The sequence below is a fragment of the Oncorhynchus mykiss genome, chromosome 18, assembly GCF_057628025.1.
Source record: "Oncorhynchus mykiss isolate SJ-2025 chromosome 18, ASM5762802v1, whole genome shotgun sequence".
Classification (NCBI taxonomy): domain Eukaryota; kingdom Metazoa; phylum Chordata; class Actinopteri; order Salmoniformes; family Salmonidae; genus Oncorhynchus; species Oncorhynchus mykiss.
This window is the reverse complement of record NC_143039.1, coordinates 50,928,454-50,950,172: the sequence shown is the minus strand read 5'-3', so window position 1 is coordinate 50,950,172 and position 21,719 is coordinate 50,928,454. Positions and strand designations below refer to the sequence as shown.

At 44.6% G+C, this 21,719-nt stretch overlaps 1 protein-coding gene across 1 annotated transcript in view; it reads left to right on the top strand.

The window, feature by feature from the left end:
• LOC110496330 (teashirt homolog 1) overlaps positions 1-10,222 on the top strand; it is a 31,776-nt gene extending 21,554 nt beyond the window's left edge. Inside the window, exon 2 of the mRNA XM_021572155.3 lies at positions 3,206-10,222. Within this exon, the coding sequence (XP_021427830.2) occupies positions 3,206-6,609 (3,404 nt within the window). The 3' untranslated portion in view covers positions 6,610-10,222. The remainder of the gene's footprint in view (positions 1-3,205) is intronic.
• The last annotated feature ends 11,497 nt before the right edge of the window (positions 10,223-21,719 follow it).

Genomic DNA, 21,719 nt, shown 5'->3' with positions numbered 1-21,719 from the left:
CCACCACCCTCACACTGACACCACCACCCTCACACGGACACCCACCACCCTCACACGGACACCCACCACCCTCACGCTGACACCACCACCTTCACGCTGACACCCACCACCCTCTTGCTGACACCACCACCTTCACGCTGACACCCACCGCCCTCACGCTGACACCCACCGCCCTCACGCTGACACCCACCGCCCCCACGCTGACACCCACCGCCCTCACGCTGACACCCACCGCCCTCACGCTGACACCCACCGCCCTCACGCTGACACCCACCGCCCTCACGCTGACACCCACCGCCCTCCCGCTGACACCCACCGCCCTCCCGCTGACACCCACCGCCCTCCCGCTGACACCCACCGCCCTCCCGCTGACACCCACCGCCCTCCCGCTGACACCCACCGCTCTCCCGCTGACACCCACCGCTCTCCCGCTGACACCCACCGCTCTCCCGCTGACACCCACCGCTCTCCCGCTGACACCCACCGCTCTCCCGCTGACACCCACCGCTCTCCCGGTGACACCCACCGCCCTCCCGCTGACACATGATTTGACACGGACGGTTTCCGAGGGGGAGGCAGCAGTCTGGGGATGTCGGGGGAAGTACGTGTTTGGGGTGTGTGTGTGTGTATGTGGGGGGATCTAGGCTGAGGTGTAGGTGTGTGTGTGCAGGAAAAGACTGGCATTGTTTTTAGAAGTGTAAGGTTCTCTTGTCTGTCTCTTCTGTCAAGGCGTTCCCTCTTTACCCACTCTGCTCAGTCAGAGCTAAGGGTAATTATAGTGGAGACGCTAATTGATTTTTTTGGGGGTGTGTTGCTTAGTGTGATGAGCTATTTGGAGACAGTGAGAGAGTAAGAGTGATGGGAGAGTTGTCAGTGCTTTGAGGTACTCAACCAAACGCTCCAATGAAGTGAAATACGGAATGCTCTTGGCAATGGATGCACTTTTGACATTTTTTGTTGTGGTCAGTTCTTTAATTGGATTAAATGTGGAAGGGTGTGATGTGGGGCTCTGTGATATGCCTAGTTGTAGTACCGGACAGATAGATTTCAGGTATTATGTGAGCAAAATAGTATTACCTTTTGTGTGTATACAGTACACGCTACAGTTGATGTTCATACACATTTATATCAACACACACACACACTAGTCACAGTTGCTTATGGCCCTCCAGCTTCTCTCAGGCAGCAGTAAATGGCAGCTCACAAACATCAGGTATTATGTCTTCTCCGATTATGGGCCTGAGCGGCATGCGCAGTTCAGGAGCTGACAGCACATCTGCTTCCTCGCTAGAGACTGATACTGGCACCTTGGACAAGCATCTTATGGGGAAGGATAGAGTGAACTGCCCGAGCACTGTCTCCATCTGTCTGTCTCTGTATCGCTTTCACTCGCTCTTTCCCCCTCGCTCTCTCTGTCCGTTTTTCTATTTACAGTATTTCTCCTTTACCAGTATGGAACATACGTAATGTAGATACAGCACATTTTCATATTGAGTGAAACGTGACATGGTTTTGTGAAATTGGAACACATTTGATTGTTGGAAATGTGTTCCTCTACAATTTTTTATTTGCTACCTAGTGCCGTTTAGAGACAGTTGAAGTCTGACATTGTCTCAAAGTCCAGAGGGCCTGGATTTCTACTTGAGAGACGGTTGACGCTGGTTATAGGCTTGTTCTCAAAGTAAAAGGTCTGCCATGATTCCTGCTTGGCTACAGGGGTTGCAATCACATGTTGTCTTCCATTAAAGATAACCAGCCGGGCAGCTGAACAACACAGGTAGTGCCTTGTTAAGTACTCAGTCACGTGGCTTTCATTCACTTTCCTTAATGGTCATTAAATAAATGGTGTGTCTTTTCTATCTTGTTGTGGCCTGACAAAGAGTTCCGTTATTCCCTTTTCAGGGCTGACAACACTTAAAAGTGTAAATGCCAGAGGAAAAGGCAGTTTCATTAGACACATACCATAGCCATGCTGTTGTTACCTATTATATCTTCTTTATCTGATGAAAGGCCACATAAGGACAGCCTGATTGTTGTTTTTTTGTGTTGAAGAAAAAATAACTGGTGTCGTTTTTCCGCAATTCAGATTATTATTATTTTTAAATAGTGCACTTCAAAATAGTATGTAGATGAACCTTGATATAAGAGTCTGTGTAGAGAAAGTATACTCAGTCACACCCTCATCCTCTATGGATAACATTCTGTCCCCCCCCCCCCCCCCCCCCCCCCGGAAGCAGCCACACTCCGCTCCCTGAGAACTAGTACACCATGGATGGTGACAGCATGTCATGTCATTTCCACCGGCGATTTCTACGCGCCACGCTGTGAGGAGTCCACTGCCTATGCCAACTCTATGCCAGCCCAGCCGAGGGCCTGGCATGCTCGCCCACTTATTGCACACTTGACGGGCAGGGTGTGAGTGGCACAGTGGTAGCAGAGACTGGATCAAACTCAGAGAGAGTCAGTGCCCTCCAACTAGATGAGGAAGCCATTTTAGTACATGAACCGGCTTGTGGCTGTTGTGGTCACCTTTTCACTGGGCAGTCTAATCATTTGAAGGATAGGATTTAGGACTGTGAACCTTTTTTGTATTCAACAGTGTACATCAAAATTATATAGTGTATGATAACTTGGAGTTAAGACATCAAGGCACTACAAAGCAACAAACATGAGAGTTCTAACATACTGTATGTAGGCTACTGACCTTTTTTGTCAAGTGGACTCTGTGTTGATTAATATACATCTTCTGCTTTGGGAACTGGTTTTCCATCATGTAGAATTTTGCTTGTGTCCCTAGTTTTTGAACTCAAGGGGAAATATTTATCTTGCTCATCTGTGTTCTCCTTTACCCTTGCTGAGCCGTAATGTTCGATACCTTCGTTAGGCCGCACAGTGAAGGGGACTATCTATCATAGTCAAGATATCGATGTTTGCCACTTTATAATTGCAAAGCTGTGTCCTCCGCCAGGACTATTGACAAAAATCTCTTAAGAATCACGACACTCACCCACTCTTTACACATTCAGAGATACACGCATGCGTGCGTGGTATACACACATTAAACGCACATTATGGGATGCAAACATCGAGAATCTTTATACACATCAGGTGGACACATCTGATCAATTTGAGTGGTGCCATTAGGAATGTTCTGCCCCGATGAGTTGCCTGATGTCCCTTTTTTCTCTCATCTTGTGTTTTTCAGCTTATGGGGACGAGGACGAATTTAAGGCTGATGACAAGATCGATGAGGAGCACCTGCAAGATGATGGTCTCTCCTTGGATGGACAGGATGGCGAGTACCTCTGCAACGAGGATGACGATGCCGGGGACCAATTCAGCTTCCAGAACTCCCCGTTCAGCAATGGCACCAACCCCGACGCTGGCTACGCTTCTCCTCTCAGCGACACCAGCGACCAACTTATCGACTTCCAGAGCACACGCTCCAAGGACGGACTGGATAAGGAGGAGGCAGCCAGAGGAGGAGTAGACCACCTAAAGATCCCCAATGGCCTGTCTCTGCAGGACAGCCTGGCGCAGATGAAAGCTGTCTATGCAAACCTGATCTCGGACGCCTCTTGGTCCAGCATCACCAAGGACATGCTAAGAAGTAACAGCAACAGCAACAAGGTCATCAGTGTGATCAGCAACAGCAATGGAAGCAGCCACAAGGGGAGCAACGGTATCGCCAACAGTAATACTATCAGACTTGTGAACAATAATAACCACACCAACAGCAGCAGTAACACCTCTGCCCCTACCAACACTACCAGCAACACTACCGCTACAAGCACCGCTAACACTAACAACAATGGCACTGGTGTCAGCACTGGCAGCACCGGTGGAGTGACCTACGACTGGCACCAAGCGGCTTTGGCCAAAACCCTGCAGCATACACCATATAATCTCCTCCCCGAGCCGAGCCTCTTCAGCACTGTGCAGCTGTACCGGCAGAACAACAAGCTCTACGGTCCGGTGTTCACCGGTGCCAGCAAGTTCCGGTGCAAGGACTGCAGCGGAGCCTATGACACGCTGGTTGGGCTCACTGTACACATGAATGAGTCAGGCCACTACCGTGATGACAACAAGGACAAGGAGGAGGAGCGGGGAAAGAGGTGGTCCAAGCCACGTAAACGCTCCCTCATGGAGATGGAAGGCAAGGAGGACGCTCAAAAGGTTCTCAAGTGCATGTACTGCGGCCATTCCTTTGAATCCCTACAGGACCTGAGTGTCCACATGATCAAAACAAAACACTACCAGAAAGTGCCTCTCAAAGAACCCATGCCAGCTCTCACCTCAAAGCTGGTGCCACCTACCAGAAAAAGAGCATTTCAGGACTTGGTGTCCCCGTGCTCACCAGAGTCTGTCACACCTGGTGTACACCTGGGGGAGACCACGAAAGACCAGAAAGTGGTTAACCCCTATGTCACAGCGAATAACCGCTACGGCTACCAAAATGGCGCCAGTTACACCTGGCAGTTTGAGGCTCGCAAGGCCCAGATCCTCAAATGCATGGAGTGCGGGAGTTCCCACGACACCCTGCAACAACTGACAGCCCACATGATGGTCACAGGACACTTTTTGAAAGTGACCAACACAGCGTCCAAAAAGGGGAAGCAGCTGGTGTTTGACCCCCTGGTTGAGGAAAAGATGCAGTCCATTCCTCTCCCGCCGACCTCTACACGACTCCCTGCGCCCAATGTGAAGTCACAGCCCGATTCTCTTCTCCTGCACTCCTCGCACACTGAAGAGAAAAGGGAGGAACACGAGGAGAAAATGGAGATGAGTGAACCAGAGAATAAGATCAAAGAAGAGAAAGAGGATCTGACTGAGAAAAGTGAGAAAACTGGCAAGGCTGGACATTACAAGTATCTCACAGAGGAAGACCTGGAAGAGACTCCCAAAGGAGGTCTGGATATCCTGAAGTCCTTAGAGTTCACAGTGTCAAGTGCAATCAGCAAGGCCCAGACTGGAACGCCCACCTGGGGTGGTGCTGGCTACCCTAGCATCCACGCTGCCTACCAGCTCCATGGGTCTCTGAAGTCCTCCATGCAGAGTGTCCAGGTGGTTCAACCCTTGTTCAGCACTAGCAGCTTGAAGGTGATGTCCTCTGACTCCAGCAATCTGATCCATTCACCAATCAGCCATTCCCCACCTCCAAGCCACAAGAACAATGTGCTGGCCATGGAGGAGCTGGTGGAAAAAGTCACAGGGAAGGTCTCTGTGAAGAAGGAGAAGGACGAGAAGGCGTCAGAAAACAAATGCAAAGTGAGCTCTACCAAGTCACCGTCCCCACTGTCCAAGGAGAGGAAGGGGTCACCCATGCCGGATAGCCTCAACAAGCCGGTGAAAAACATTGATGTAGAAGATAAGAGCGAGCCTAGAAGCAGAGAGGGAGAGGCAAAAGACGGCAAAGCGGATCCGCCAATGAAGAACGGAGCAGATGTGCCAAAGACGGTAGCCAGCAATGGCTGTAACGGCTTGGGAATCATCACGGATCATTCACCTGAGCAGTCGTTTGTCAACCCCCTCAGTGCGTTGCAGTCCATCATGAACAATCACTTGGGAAAGGCCTCGAAGACAGCCACCCCCTTTCTAGACCCTCTGGCAATGCTGTACAAGATCAGTAACAACATGATGGAGAAGCCCATGAACAACTCCAATCAGGTCAAGCAAGTTGAGTCAATCAATCGATTCTATGACAATGATGACCAACCCATGGACTTGACAAAATCCAAAAACACAAATGGACGCACTGCTAACAGCACCTCCACTACGCCGAACAACAATAGCAACTGTAATACCAATAACAGCAACAGGCCTATTCTCTCAAGCTTGTCTGAATCTCTCTCGTCCCCTTTACGGGAAAATGCTTTGATGGACATCTCCGACATGGTCAAGAACCTGACCGGCCGTCTGACACCGAAATCCTCCACCCCATCCTCCATCTCTGAGAAATCTGACGCGGACAACAGCGCCTTCGAGGAAGGCTTGGAGGAGCTCTCTGCATTCCAGAAAAGGAAAGGCCGGCAGTCCAACTGGAATCCTCAGCACCTCCTCATCCTTCAGGCCCAGTTCACCTCCTGTCTCCGGGAGACGGCTGACGGCAAGTTCGTCATGACTGACTTAGGCCCCCAGGAGCGGGTCCATATCTGCAAGTTCACTGGTCTCTCCATGACCACGATCTCCCATTGGCTGGCCAATGTCAAGTACCAGCTGAGGCGGACAGGCGGGACAAAATTCCTGAAAAACATTGACTCGGGCCATCCCCTGTTTCTCTGCAGTGACTGTGCCTCTCAGTTTAGGACTCCTTCCTCTTACATAAATCATTTGGAGTCCCACTTAGGCTTCAGCATGAAGGACATCTCAAAGCTTTCCATAGATCACCTTAGAGAGCAGCAGGCAGTTACCAGAATGATAACGGAGAAAACGTTCAGTTCCCTGGGACTTAATGAGGAAGACTCATGCTCTGTATTTCAGTGCAAGCTGTGCAATCGGACCTTTGTCAGCAAGCATGCAGTCAAACTGCACCTTAGCAAAACGCATGGCAAGTCTCCGGAGGACCACCTCATCTTTGTCACTGAACTAGAAAAGTTTGATAAAGCATAAATGAGCTGGACAAAAGCTGATGATATGACTGATTACTGAACCGTTGCACTATATCTCAATACTGCACTGCATCTTAACTGAGACTTTGGAATCAGTCCGAAGTAACTGCTGTCATAAAACTGGGCCATGTTCTGTTTTGGATTTTATTTAATTTTTAAATTGAACACACATTTTTGCAGATTATTTATATGATATTTTGTCTGTGCATGTTTTTCAGTGAATTAAAGAGATACTTTGGGATTTTGGCAATGAGGCTACTTACCTACTTCCCCAGAGTCCGATGAACTTGTGGATACCATATTTATGCTTCTGTGTCCAGTATGGAGGAAGTTTGAGGTAGTTTCTCGAGCCAATGCTACCTAGTGTTAGCGCAATGACTGGAAGTCTGTGAGTATCTGCTAGCATGCTAGTTCATCTGACTCTGGGGAAGTACACTGAACAAAAATATGAACGCGACATGTAAAGTGTTGGTCCCATGTTTCATGAGCTGAAATAAAAGATCCATGAAATGTTCCATACAAACAAAAATATTATTTAAAAAATGCTGTGCGCACATTTGTTTACATCCCGGTTAGTGAGTATTTCTCTTTTGCCAAGATAATCCATCTACCTAACAGGTGTGGCATATCAAGAAGCTGATTAAACAGCATGATCATTACACAGGTGCACCTTGTGGTGGGGACAATAAAAGGACACTCTAAGATGTGCCATTTAATCACATAATGCCACAGATGTCCCAAGTTTTGAGGGAGTGTGCAATTGGCATGAATGTCCACCAGAGCTGTTGCCAGATAATTTTCATTTCTCCACCATAAGCCAACCTCCAATGTTGTTTTAGAGAATGTAGCAGTTTGTCCAACTGGCCTCACAACCACAGACAAAGTGTAACAACGCCAGCCTAGGACCTCCACATACAGCCTTACCTGTCGGATTGTCTGGGAGGGGTATTTCTGTCTGTAATAAAGCCCTTTTGTGAGGAACAACTCATTCTGGTTGGCTGGGCCTGGCTTCCATGTAGCCCACCCATGCCTAGTCATGTGAAATCCATCGATTAGCGCCTAATGAATTTATTTAAATTGACTGATTTCCGTATTATTGAACTGTAACTCAGTAAAATCTTTTAAATTGTTGCATGTTGCTTTATGTTGCGTATTATTTTTTCGTTCAGCAAAGGGCATAATTTCCAAAATCACAAAGTATCCCTTTAAGATGAAACTAACATTTTAAAAGAAATGTTGAACAAAACCACACATTTTGCAACTATATGATCGATATGAAGGTGTTTAGTTGTAATCAAAAAGGAATTAGGATTTCTGCACTTTACATAAGTGCTTTTGGGGTACAATGATGAGGTACACATTAGGGTTGTTAAAATAAACTCCATGGCCAGATGACATTTAAACATTTAGACTCTCTCTTCTCCTGATCACCTCAACATTGCGTAAGGGATGTAACAGTTTAAAGGATGATGTGTAGGTCAAATGGCAAACTACAGAAAGAACAGAATACTCATTTGTTTAGCTTTTCTCTGCATACAGTATTGGTTTCCCTAATCAAGTATTATTTAAGGATGGTATTGAAATATTTGCTTTGATACCACGTTTCTTTGTATTGTGTGCAGTTTCAGTTTCAACTTGTAAATGAAGTTTAAAAAGGATACATAAATAAATGATCAGCAAGCGTGTGTAAATGTAAGTCATCATATCTTGCTATATGCTACAGCTCAGCATTTGTACTGTGTGCATTTTTATATTGTCATTTTATAGAGAAATATGGAAAAAATATACAATTAACTATATATAGGTATAAATAGTATATACAGTGCCTTCAGAAAGTATTCAGACCCCTTGACTTTTTCCACATTTTGGTAGGTTACAGCCTTGTTTTAAAATGTATTCAATTGTTTTTTTCCCCTCATAAATCTACATATAATACCCCATGATTACAAGCAAAAACAGGATTTTATAAAATGTTGCTAATTTATTACAAATAAACTGAAATATCTATTTACATAAGTATTCAGACCCTTTACTCAGTACATTGTTGAAGCACCTTTGGCAGCAATTACAGAACCTAGAATCTTCTTGTGTATGATGCTACAAGCTTTTCACACCTGTATTTTGGGAGTTTCTCCCATTCTTCTCTGCAGATCCTCTCAAGCTCTGTCAGGTTGGATGGGGAGCGTTGCTGTGCAGCTATTTTCAGGTCTCTAGAGATGTTTGATCGGGTTCAAGTAGGGGCTCTGGCTGGGCCACTCAAGGACATTCAGAGAATTGTCCCAAAGCCACTCCTGCGTTGTCTAGGCTGTGTGCTTAGGGTCGTTGTCCTGTTGGAAGGTGAACCTTCGCCCCAGTCTGATGTCCTGAGCGCTCTGGAACAGGTTTTCATCAAGGATCTCTCTGTACTTTGCTCCATTCATCTTTGCCTCGATCCTGACTAGTCTCCCAGTCCCTGCTGCTGAAATACATCCCCACAGCGTGATGCTACCACCACCATGTTTCACCGTAGGGATGGTACCAGGTTTACTCCAGAAGTGACGCTTGGCATTCAGGCCAAAGAGTTCAATCTTGGTTTCATCAAGACCAGAGAATCTTGTTTCTCATGGCCTGAGAATCTTTAGGTGCCTTTTTCCAAGCAGACTGTCATGTGCCTTTTACTGAGGAGTGGCTTCCGTCTGGCCACTCTATCATAAAGGCCTGATTGGTGGAGTGCTTTAGAGATGGTTGTCCTTCTGGAAGGTTCTCCAATCTCCACAGAGGAACTCTGGAGCTCTGTCGGGTTCTTGGTCACCTCCATGACCAAGGCCCTTCTCCCTCGATTGCGCAGTTTGGCCGGGTGGCCAGCTCTAGGAAGAGTCTTGGAGATTCCAAACTTATTTCATTTAAGAATGATGGAGGCCATTGTGTTCTTGAGGACCTTCAATGTTGCATAATTGTTTTGGTACCTTTCCCCAGATTTGTGCCTCGACACAATCCTGTCTCGGAGCTCTACGGACAATTTCTTCAACCTCATGGTTTGGTTTTTGCTCTGTGGGACCTTATAGACAGGTGTGTGCCTTTCCAAATCATGTCCAGTCAATTGAATTTTACACAGATGTACTCCAAGTTGTAGAAACATCTCAAGGATGTTCAATGGAAACAGGATAAACAGAATACTTATGTAAATAAGGTATTTCTGCTTTTTATTTTTAGATTTGCAAAAAAATTGAAAAACCTGTTTTTGCTTTGTCATTATGAAGTGTTGTGTGTAGATTGCTGAGGATTTGTATTTATTTAATCCATTTTAGGATAAGGCTGTAACGTAAAAAAAATGTGGATAGAGTCAAGGGGTCTGATTAGTTTCCTATGGCACTGTATACTGTATATATACTGTAGAGCCAGAACATGTCCTTTTTTTCAATGAAAAGTAGGTCCTTCAGTGTGGTTTACATGATTAAATGTAACTACGCAGGCATCTCTTCTGGTGCATGGTACTGTATGTCAAAATGAACATGCAATGCACAAGAAATTATACATTTCAATGTTGTATCATTAATACTGTTCAAAATTCTATCCTCTAAATCATGAAAGTATTGTTTTGTTTCTGCAATTGTAAAATAAACTTTAAACCAGTATTCTGCTTTGTTATTTATCTTGGGGATTTTTTTTAACAAGGCAATGTAGCATCAGGAAAACATTGATTTATTCTTAATGGATATATCAATTCTCGGCTTGAAGGTAACCAGACCCTCAGCAAAAAATGTATTTTAAGTGGTCAAGACATGACATTTCGTATGTAGTTTGTCTATCATTGATTAGAGAGACTCGTATTGACTATTTCTCGTTGTATATGTTGTGTTAGCCTCTTGATGACATACACCAATGAGCATTAATAGTCACAGCAACGAGGGAATTTGTCTCCTGGACCAACAAAAAACAAGCTGCACTTTGAAGAGATTTTAAATGACAATGGGTTCGAGATATTAGTGATTTTAGCACCATAGCGCCTGTTAACCTTTTACTGCAGTGGGCTAAATTAGGGTCACACAGAGGGACTCTTCGTCATCTTAAATCTACTTTGAAACAAAAGTATACACCTCACACACATGTGCTTAACCCTTGTGTAGTCTTAACATTCTGTCTACTCCCCTTGTTCTAAGGATAAGAAATGACCCGCCTTCACTAAACCCCTAAAATAAAGCACCTTCATTGAATTTTAAACCCCAAATCTATTTTGCATGAAAAAACAACCTTCCCTCTTCACAATGCAGGAAGACTGCATTTAATCAGTGGACACCACTCATTTACAGTGCCTTGCGAAAGTATTCGGCCCCCTTGAACTTTGCAACCTTTTGCCACATTTCAGGCTTCAAACATAAAGATGTAAAACTGTATTTTTTTGTGAAGAATCAACAACAAGTGGGACACAATCATGAAGTGGAACAACATTTATTGGATATTTCAAACTTTTTTAACAAATCAAAAACTGAAAAATTGGGCGTGCAAAATTATTCAGCCCCCTTAAGTTAATACTTTGTAGCGCCACCTTTTGCTGCGATTACAGCTGTATGTCGCTTGGAGTACGTCTCTATCAGTTTTGCACATCGAGAGACTGACATTTTTTCCCATTCCTCCTTGCAAAACAGCACGAGCTCAGTGAGGTTGGATGGAGAGCATTTGTGAAGAGCAGTTTTCAGTTCTTTCCACAGATTCTCGATTGGATTCAGGTCTGGACTTTGACTTGGCCATTCTAACACCTGGATATGTTTATTTTTGAACCATTCAATTGTAGATTTTGCTTTATGTTTTGGATCATTGTCTTGTTGGAAGACAAATCTCTGTCCCAGTCTCAGGTCTTTTGCAGACTCTTTCAGGTTTTCTTCCAGAATGGTCCTGTATTTGGCTCCATCCATCTTCCTATCAATTTTAACCATCTTCCCTGTCCATGCTGAAGAAAAGCAGGCCCAAACCATGATGCTGCCACCACCATGTTTGACAGTGGGGATGGTGTGTTCAGCTGTGTTGCTTTTACGCCAAACATAACGTTTTGCATTGTTGCCAAAAAGTTCAATTTTGGTTTCATCTGACCAGAGCACCTTCTTCCACATGTTTGGTGTGTCTCCCAGGTGGCTTGTGGCAAACTTTAAACAACACTTTTTATGGATATCTTTAAGAAATGGCTTTCTTCTTGCCACTCTTCCATAAAGGCCAGATTTGTGCAATATACGACTGATTGTTGTCCTATGGACAGAGTCTCCCACCTCAGCTGTAGATCTCTGCAGTTCATCCAGAGTTATCATGGGCCTCTTGGCTGCATCTCTGATCAGTCTTCTCCTTGTATGAGCTGAAAGTTTAGCGGGAAGGCCAGGTCTTGGTAGATTTGCAGTGGTCTGATACTCCTTCCATTTCAATATTATCGCTTGCACAGTGCTCCTTGGGATGTTTAAAGCTTGGGAAATCTTTTTGTATCCAAATCCGGCTTTAAACTTCTTCACAACAGTATCTCGGACCTGCCTGGTGTGTTCCTTGTTCTTCATGATGCTCTCTGCGCTTTTAACGGACCTCTGAGACTATCACAGTGCAGGTGCATTTATACGGAGACTTGATTACACACAGGTGGATTGTATTTATCATCATTAGTCATTTAGGTCAACATTGGATCATTCAGAGATCCTCACTGAACTTCTGGAGAGAGTTTGCTGCACTGAAAGTAAAGGGGCTGAATAATTTTGCACGCCCAATTTTTCAGTTTTTGATTTGTTAAAAAAGTTTGAAATATCCAATAAATGTCGTTCCACTTCATGATTGTGTCCCACTTGTTGTTGATTCTTCACAAAAAAATACAGTTTTATATCTTTATGTTTGAAGCCTGAAATGTGGCAAAAGGTCGCAAAGTTCAAGGGGGCCGAATACTTTTGCAAGGCACTGTATATTACAACACACCTTTCATAATTGTTTTCTTTACTAAAGTAGAGGTTTATTATTATTATCATTATTGCTAAAGGTATTGCATATAGCATTTTCTCCTCTTGCCTGCCCCAGCTGCAGCCTCCGGTGGATCAGGACAAGATTCAGCCCCCTGAACAGCTTTCACAAGCGCTGCAGAGGCTGCTGTGCGAGGGAGGTGCTCTCTTCTTTGAATGTGTGGGGTTACAAGTGCCTTTTCCAGCTGCTCCAGGAACACCCTCGTCTTGTTCCGCTTATCAGGCATCCAGGTAGGGTTGATCTTGTTCCATATCATGAAGGCATTGTATAAGGACACTTCAATTATGTTATGGAAGATGACCAGAGGCGAGCGGGCAGTCATCCTCCTGCAGCTGTAAGTTCCAATCACCTTGTCCACGCCTCCTTTGTTGTGGTTGTAGTCCAGGATGATGGCTGGCTTCCTGTCCTCACAATGACTGATCTCAGCCGTTTTGTGCAGTATGCTCAGGAGGACCACATTCTTGTTCCTCTTTTGGGAGGTAAGAAACTAGAGTCACAGTGGGGGTGAAGGCAAACTTTGATGAGAAGGTCTCTCTCCCCCTTGTTGTGAGGAGTGCAGGGGGGAGCTCAGACTTGTTCTTTCTAACTGTGCCAACCATGGTGATCTTCCTCTTCAGGAGCTGCTGGCTGAGGTCAATCAGTAGCACACAAAATCTCAATTTGTCATTGTGTGTGTGTGTGTCTTTGTGGTTTTTGTGGTGTGTAAATGATTTTGACCCAAAGACAATCTTTGTACCCTGGTTGTGTACAGCTTTCATGGAAATATGAACATTTTCGAATGTTGGGGTCACTACGAAAAGTCATACAATTTCAAGTTGAAAAAATATAATTTAGGTGGGTTTCCTATGCTGTTTTACATAGTGGAGGGTCATGACACCTGTACCATGTCAGATATAGAGTTGAAATGTATAACAATTTGAGTTTGCATACCAATAATACACTTTATATACATCGCAGAAGACTGAAATATATAGAAACACCAGATTTTCCCAAAAATCTTTATTAATTGCGAAATTATAAACATTAACATACCCCTGAGGCCAAAGAGGGCGCTTTTGGTCATTGACTGCAGGAAAGGGCTAATCTTCTCTATCTTCTCATAGCAGACAGCGCTTTGCTGGTTCTGGTGATGGCCTCCCCCTTATGTTAAGGATCTTAGCATGGTCCTAGTACTTAGACTATGTAAATCACTGTAATCGTAAGTAACGCCACAATGCAGCTACCTGTGGAGCAGACTGCAACATTGGGAGATAGGCACAGTTTAAGCAGATTTGCATGGTTTTGCCTCGATTCCAGGGGGATTCGTGGGCCTCCCGCTTATTTGGTAAATGTCAGTTTCCTTTCGGGAATCCAACGTTTACTCCTTTCAACTCAATTATGGGCCAATTATGTGTCATGGACACGGGGCCACAGAGAAAATAACAATAATGGGTATGAGAGCAAATATGTATTGAGTGCACGATCATCTCAAACGCTCTTTTACTTGAACGGACAAATATAGTTGTCCAAAACCGAACACATGTCAATCGAATAATGTTACGAATCTCTGTTGAATGTCATGGATTGGTAATGACAGATGTCATAACATAGTCATAAGTGGTATGTATGTCATATGGGGCAAATCATTGGTTAAATAGCATCACATTTACCACAGTCTGACTGGTGGAGAAATAAACGTGTTATTTTGATGATTGCAATGTCTAATATAGCCCAATCCAATGATTGAGTTAGATAGAACTGGTAACATACATATTGTATATTACAGTAAGAGATGAGGTTCTTTGTCAACATCTGACTACTTGGGAAAATCAGAACTCAAAGACTTGACGCTCAGCACATTTAATCCTAGTAGGAATAGCTTCAAATTTAAGTTACCAGAGGAAATGGGAATATACAGTAGGCTTAGTCACTTCTCTCACCGAAATACAGAGAATAAGGGGTATTGTCATTAAAATCAGGATTTCTGAGGGACTTAACAGTTTCAGGTGTATTATAAAATTAAGCCTCCAATTTTTCCGAGTCACCTGGGGACTTGATAAAGGGGGCATGGCAGGTTTCTTCCGGATGGTATTTAAGATGACACACAGTACTGCCACCCCACACATCTCTTGTACATTCGCCTGAGGCGCTTCATACAAAACAATGAGGAACCGGGGTGCCTAGCAGCATGTGTTCAGTACCTGGAAGTCATAAAACAAAACAAAACACATACTAAGAGATTTAAGTCACAGAAGAAAAGTTGTGAGGCAACATGAGACATAAACATTGGGGTAAACCCTGCTTTGGAAAACTAACATCTCGGGGTTTGTTCAGTAGGTACAAACAGGTGGAAATATTCTTTAATGGAACAAACATATTGGAGAAATTCTGAAATGTGGTCCACTTATCAAGTTCCCTTTATACAAGAAGTTGCTGGTCGAGTGGTATAGTCCAGGGTTTACCAAACTTGGTGCTGCCCACCCAGGTGCACGTTTACTTTTTTGCCCTAGCACTACACAGCTGATTCAAATAACCAACTCATCATCAAGCTTTGATTAATCGGATCATCTGTGCAGTGCTAGAGCAAAAAAACTAAAACGTGCACCCCAGGGGGGGGGGGGGGGGGCAGGACCAAGTTTGTGAGACCCCGGACTATACCACTCAACCAGCAACTTCATGTATAAAGGGAACTTGATAAGTGGACCACAGGACCAGGCAGGCAGGCTCAAGGCCATTAAAACCCATGGTCTGGTATTACATACTGCACACATCACAGGAGGCTGCTGAGGGGAGGATGGCTCATTATAATGGCCGGAATGGAGAAAATGGAATGATACCATTCCACTAATTCCGCTCCAGTCATTACCACGAGCCCATCCTCCCCAATTAAGGTGCCACCAACCTCCTGTGGCACACATACATGATAGAAAAGCAAAATCACAGAATTAACAATGAAACTATCCTGTTTACAGCACCAGCATTGCTTTCAACCACAGGAAATATGAATAGAGGTTTTGCGAGAAGTCCTTTGCTCGTCTTGTGGAAGAGCTGTCATCACACAAACACAGCCCCTCAATATGACTGTCAGTCAGACAATGTTTTGTTTGTTCTCTTGCGATTCCATTTTTGTTGTTGTTGCTGTAAAACAAACGGATAAATAAATTGTCTAGATGTCATCAACATTACCCTACAAGGCCACAGCATAAATATGATGTTAAAAAAAGGGTGTGTACAGCAGGAGGCATCACCAATTCTATTTGTTTTTACAACTTTTAATAATCAAAATGAAAAATCAGTCCGAGCACTGCAGTGTACTGCAAATTAATTAGACTTTAAACGTTTTATTTTTTTAAATATCACGTTTCCATGATGTATTGGTGGCCAGACAATTGGACAAGGAATGTAAAGGATTGAGACTTGTGCAGACATATCATTGTACATTAATTTCCTCCTTACAAAATGAATACAAAAGGAAACTGTGTAAATAATATCAACAACCCCATGTCACTCATCTTATATTTCTGTGCTCTCATTCCACTCATCACCTGCAAGACCTTAGAAGTACATAGAATTACAATCCTTACCACAGTGTTAAACAACATGTACCTCACCTATATCTCAGTAGGGACTTGTGTCATAGAGAGTACAGATGTCCTAAAAATGTACACCATCGCGTACTCTGCATTGCTGCTATGATCCTATCATATTCTAGACGATTAGTTGCTAACTTCTTTCTACTTCCGTCATTTATCCCAGGGGTACTCAACTACTATTTGAGAAGGCCCAGTCGCACACATTTCCTAGGTGGCAGAGGTCCGGATGGATATTGTAATTTATTGCCATAGAAAACAAACCACCATCTTTCTTTTTTAAAATTTATTTATTTATTTATTTTGAATTTTACCCCTTTTTCTCCCCAATTTCGTAGTATCCAATTGTGTAGTAGCTACTATCTTGTCTCATCGCTACAACTCCCGTACGGGCTCGGGAGAGACGAAGGTTGAAAGTCATGCGTCCTCCGATACACAACCAACCAAGCCGCTGCTTCTTTAACACAGCGCACATCCAACCCGGAAGCCAGCCGCACCAATGCGCCGGAGGAAACACCGTGCACCTGGCCACCTTGGCTAGCGTACACTGCGCCCAGCCCGCCACAGGAGTCGCTGACCAAGCCCTCCCTAACCCGGGCGACGCTAGGCCAATTGTGCGTCGCCCCACGGACCTCCCGGTCGCGGCCGGTTACGACAGAGCCTGGGCGCGAACCTAAACCACCATCTTTCTATCCTTCTTTTTTTGTTTGTTGTTGGAACCGTCGGGCTGTAATGACCCTGTTCTCGGTTCGGATTTGAACCGCTGTTGAATATGGCTGATCTATCCATTGCCAGTTACTGGCCTCCAGGCCCGAAGATAGGAAATGAAGACTCAAAACTCCAAAAGACCCTTCATGTCGGACAGAGAGTTAATTCCAATGCTAGTTGACACATCTTTCCCTGCTGAAATCGTCCCAGTCACTCGAGAGCCATCTTGTAAAGTGTTGTGTCCCTGTCAGAAGTAAGCCGTGTTCAGAGATAGAGCGCGCCACTATTCATCAGGGTGAGTCTAACGCTCATGAAGAATGGAGATGTGACAAAATAATCTCTTTGGAGAATAATGATGGCTGCCAAACCGTGTTTTCGAAATCTATCAGACGCTTTTCTTGATGATGCCCGTCCTCTATGAGGACCCGCAGGTGTGCGGTGATGACAGACGACGGCATCTTCGCTTTGGCATCAGTCACTGTTGGAAGCAACTGAAAGCATACCTCTTCATCGTTGAGTAGCTTTACTTTTTATTTCACCTTTATTTTGTCTTAGTTTACCTAGAAGGGACTGAATAAGCCATTATTATTTCTGACTGACGGGATATACCGTCTCATGTACAAACAATGAGAAGAAATACATTTGTTATGTCTAATTTATGTATTCTTCCCTCAGTCCACATGCATTGTGGTTAGATTGGTATGTATTTCCATGCATTCGAGACTAAATGATTGAATTGCACCCGGGCTGAATAGTGTTTCTTCAGTCTGTAATTGCATAGGGCCTCCACGGGCAACAAAAGCTACCACTGCTGCGGTGGGATTCCTCTAGCAATCAAATCTTAAATTGATAAGAGGAGGAAAAAAGTTGCCTGTGTACATCAGTAATACCAGAGATAGCTCTTTCCCCATTTGTGTATAGGAAATGTAGATTTAGCCTTTAGGGCCTGTGGAAAAGAGATGGCTCGTACTTTCCCGTAGTCTGAGGTTCATAACATTGTTCTGTCGACATTCCCTTGTTATGTGGGACTATTCCTGGCACAGGTTGGCCGATTTGAATGTCTATGTGTTTTCCACCCCCCCCCCCAAGGTACAAGAGAAACTGCTGTCACATGGTTGGTATATAAGCCTTGGACATTGTGGTGGGTCCCGTAACGTCTAGAGTTTCATTCACATTCTGTCCAATTCTGATTCCTGACATAATTTGCATGAGAATAAGCGCAAACTCCAAAAAGTGACATGTCCCAGACGGGCGATCCCAACTTGGCTGTCACAATTATGCCTGTAAATTCAGGTGACACAGATCTCGTGTCCTCGTCAAGTCTGACTTGACAGTGGCTCATGTTCCCTCCTGCTTTTTTTGTGTGTGGGGGGGGGTTTGGTTTTGTTTATAATCAGCGAGATGGACGTTTCTTGCTTGCGGGAGCCTACGGAGGGGCAGCGGGCGAGCCAGTGCGGCATCATTAGCCGAAAACCTGCAAGCTGCTGACACTTGTCGAACGAGGCTCACTCGAACCACGGACGACGCATCCGCATAATGTTGAGAGGTGAAGGCGTTTCTATGTACAGCAGTGCTGTCAGGTGAAATCTCGCAGGGAAGGGACTCCAGAGGGATGATGGGAGGAGATGGCGGGTAGAACTTCCTTCTTCAATGGATGGTCGTATACAAGCCCAGATAGGTAGTCATACACACTTTCCATAACTGCAGTGTCCTTCTTATTATTAAGAGTCAACAATAACTTTGACTGATCAAATGTACAATATGTTTCCCTATCGGAACAGCAATAGTCTGCAGTCCCAATCAGTCTCATGGTCATAGCATTCACTTGTCGCGACCGGCACAATCGCATTCACTCAATTGTCCCCCACCATTAGTGTAGCATTCAAATATTCATACAATATCCATCACACACACACGCACACACAGACAAAGAAGTTAACTAAAATAGTGATACATTGTCATACATCCGTACTGAGAACCAGGCTGAACCTCACTTGTGTCCTACCAGATGCACTCACGGTATGTACAAACATGTCCCATTGATTTGAAATTGATGGAGCAATGTTGATATGTATCCCTGCCGCTGGTGCTGCCGACATCATTGACATCCCTGCCGCCATGTCACTTTGAAGGCACACCATTTCTTCTCCATCCTCATCCATCAGTCTATCTATGCATAATGTATATGGCTGGCTCCCCTCTATCTGATGTAGTAACAAGACTCTAGAGGGGAAGGGGTATTTTGTGAGCACTGGAGAGGCTTCGTTATGGCCTCATCAAAGGTAACAAGTGTAGTGTATGATGAGAACTAAGATCACCATTACAATTCAGGGGGTGACCTTTGAACCGAAAAGAAGGTACGGGCAACTTCCTCATTATTGTGCTTTTCCCATATTATGGAAAATGTTAGTGGTTTAGTTAAACGAACTGTACCTCACTGTGCCTGACTCACCTCTTCTCATTGACTCAGTGCACAATGTAACAGCTTACTTTAAGAGATAGGGCAATCATTCACAGCTCACTCCGTAGCATACGATGCTGTGTAAAGAGACGTCTACAAACACTTTGTCCTGTCATGGTTTATTTTTTAAGAGCATATGTCCCATAACTGTCGTGAATGGACGCGTTGAGCCACTGATATACGGCTGTATGGATTACGGAGTGGTGGACAAGGCTGCTTGCTTTCGACGCTGATGTTTAGAGTCTATTAATTTTACAGTGCTGTTTAGAATTATCCATTCGCTTAAAGGTTAACGGCCTTCTCCTGCTTATGAAGAGTGCATTCCCCCCCCCCCGCACCAAAAGTTCCAACACGCGCCCGTGGACCTCTCTACAGTGACACAATGAAAAAAGTTTGCAGGAGTCACATGGTCAGTTAAAACGGGAAGGCCGTAAATGAACCGGACATATCCTCGGAACTCAGCCTACTGTTCGACAGTAACTGCTATACAGTATATATTTTAAAGAGATGTATTAATAAGGGAACAAACAATCCACTTAATGCCCAAAGTGAAGGGGAGAGTCATTTTTTACAAGTCCCCCAGATGAGATTCCTCGGCTTCTGCGGAACCCGAGTCATCCGCACGCAGGCCTGCCGGTATTTTGTCACTCAGCTCGAGTCATTGTTCTCTGTCAGCTGCCAGGAGGGAGGCCGAAGTTCACCTTTAACAATAACGCTAAATGCATGGTGGCGCGATGGTCCGACGGCTCATGAATATGAATATAAATATAAATAGACAAGTTGAAGATGGATGCTGGCTTGTCACTTTCATCTTACCTAACATCTCCACCGAGAGTTTGCCGTGTCCCAGATCTTGCGACTGGAGCAGCAGAGCTGACTTCAACAAAGTTTGCGAGGGACAGAGGCCTATAGCTTGTCACACTTTGAGAATACTTTGTCACACGTACTTTAAAAAAATGTCAAACAGATTCCCAGGTGATCATATTTTTGTGAGCTTGAATATTATTACAGCAGGATGGATTAATCAAATCAGGGATGCTCCCCTGTAAATAGCCAGGGGAGCATCAGCTGATTTTAAGTCCTTGTTTCGAGGTGCTTTATAATAAATATTTAAGTCTTTTAATTCAATTAATTGTGCTTTTTCATCTGTACTGAAATGAAAGAGCAGACAACAAATCTTTCTGTTTTCAGATCAGTGAAGATCAAGAACAGGAGATAAGGAGAGGAGATGAGTAGAGTAAACCCCTTCTGACTATAGAGATGCACCCATAGAGTCCCAGTTGACCAGAGGACCAATCAGAGGGGTGGTGGGCATGGCTCAGTCCCGTAGATGCTGAGATTCTCAACTGGGCAAAAGTCTGTCCTCTCCTTCACTCCTCCATCCTCCTCTCCTCCGTGACCCAAGTGGTCGAGGAGAGTGTCAATTCGTTAATAGGTGAATGGAAGAGTGTCCTCTTCTCCTCGATAGCCTCCTCCCCGCCGAGGAACCTCATCGGTATTCTATCGGCTCCCTACCACGGAAATGTTTTGAAATCCACCACACCCCATTTAAATCAGCTGTTGTTTTCTCAGAGAAGAAAAGCATCCACTAATTTAAAAACTATGTTACCTGTCTTCTATCTATAAAATGCCTGGCACAACCAGCTACATTTTATTTTACCACTTTACACATATATTTTTTGGATTCCTCTGTAAATGTCATTTGCTTGATGAGTGGAGAAGGAGAGTTTCATTTCATACAAGAGCAGTTGTTTCTACATTTCCTCTCCCCGCCACCTCTCCTCGATTACCTTTCACCTTTTTCAAAAAGAGGCAGAAGAGAGGGCGTGAGAAGTCGAGCAAAACCAATTGAGATTCTCCTATCATCAGTGATGGGGTTAGGGGTGGGGCTTAAGTCCTTCTGAAGGATACATTCTAATATATCCATCCTTCCCCTTGTAGCTGGTTGGATGGTGAAGCCACTGTGTCCTGGTTATAAATAGACGCAATGCAAAGGCCAGTTCTACATAAAGCAAAGACTAGCTCATTTTTATTAAGTTGAGCCCTCTGTGATAGTATAGAAGATTTAAACCATATATTGTTGTTGACATTGCCATACTGCACACAATGTCACATCCTGATCGGTTTCACCTGTCTTTGTGCTTGTCTCCACACCCTCCATGCATCACCCATCTTCCCCATTATCCCCTGTGCATGTACACCTGTGTGCTATGTTCATCTGTTGGCAGTACGTCTTGTCTTGTCAGGTCTTACCAGCGTGCTTTCCCGTCTTCCTGTTTTCGAAAGTTTCTGTTCCCTAGTTTCCCCGGTTCTGACCATTCTGCCTGCCCTGACCCCAAGCCTGCCTGTCGTTCTGTACCTGCCTGACTCTGCCCTGAATTACGGACCTCTGCCTGCCCTTGACCTGTA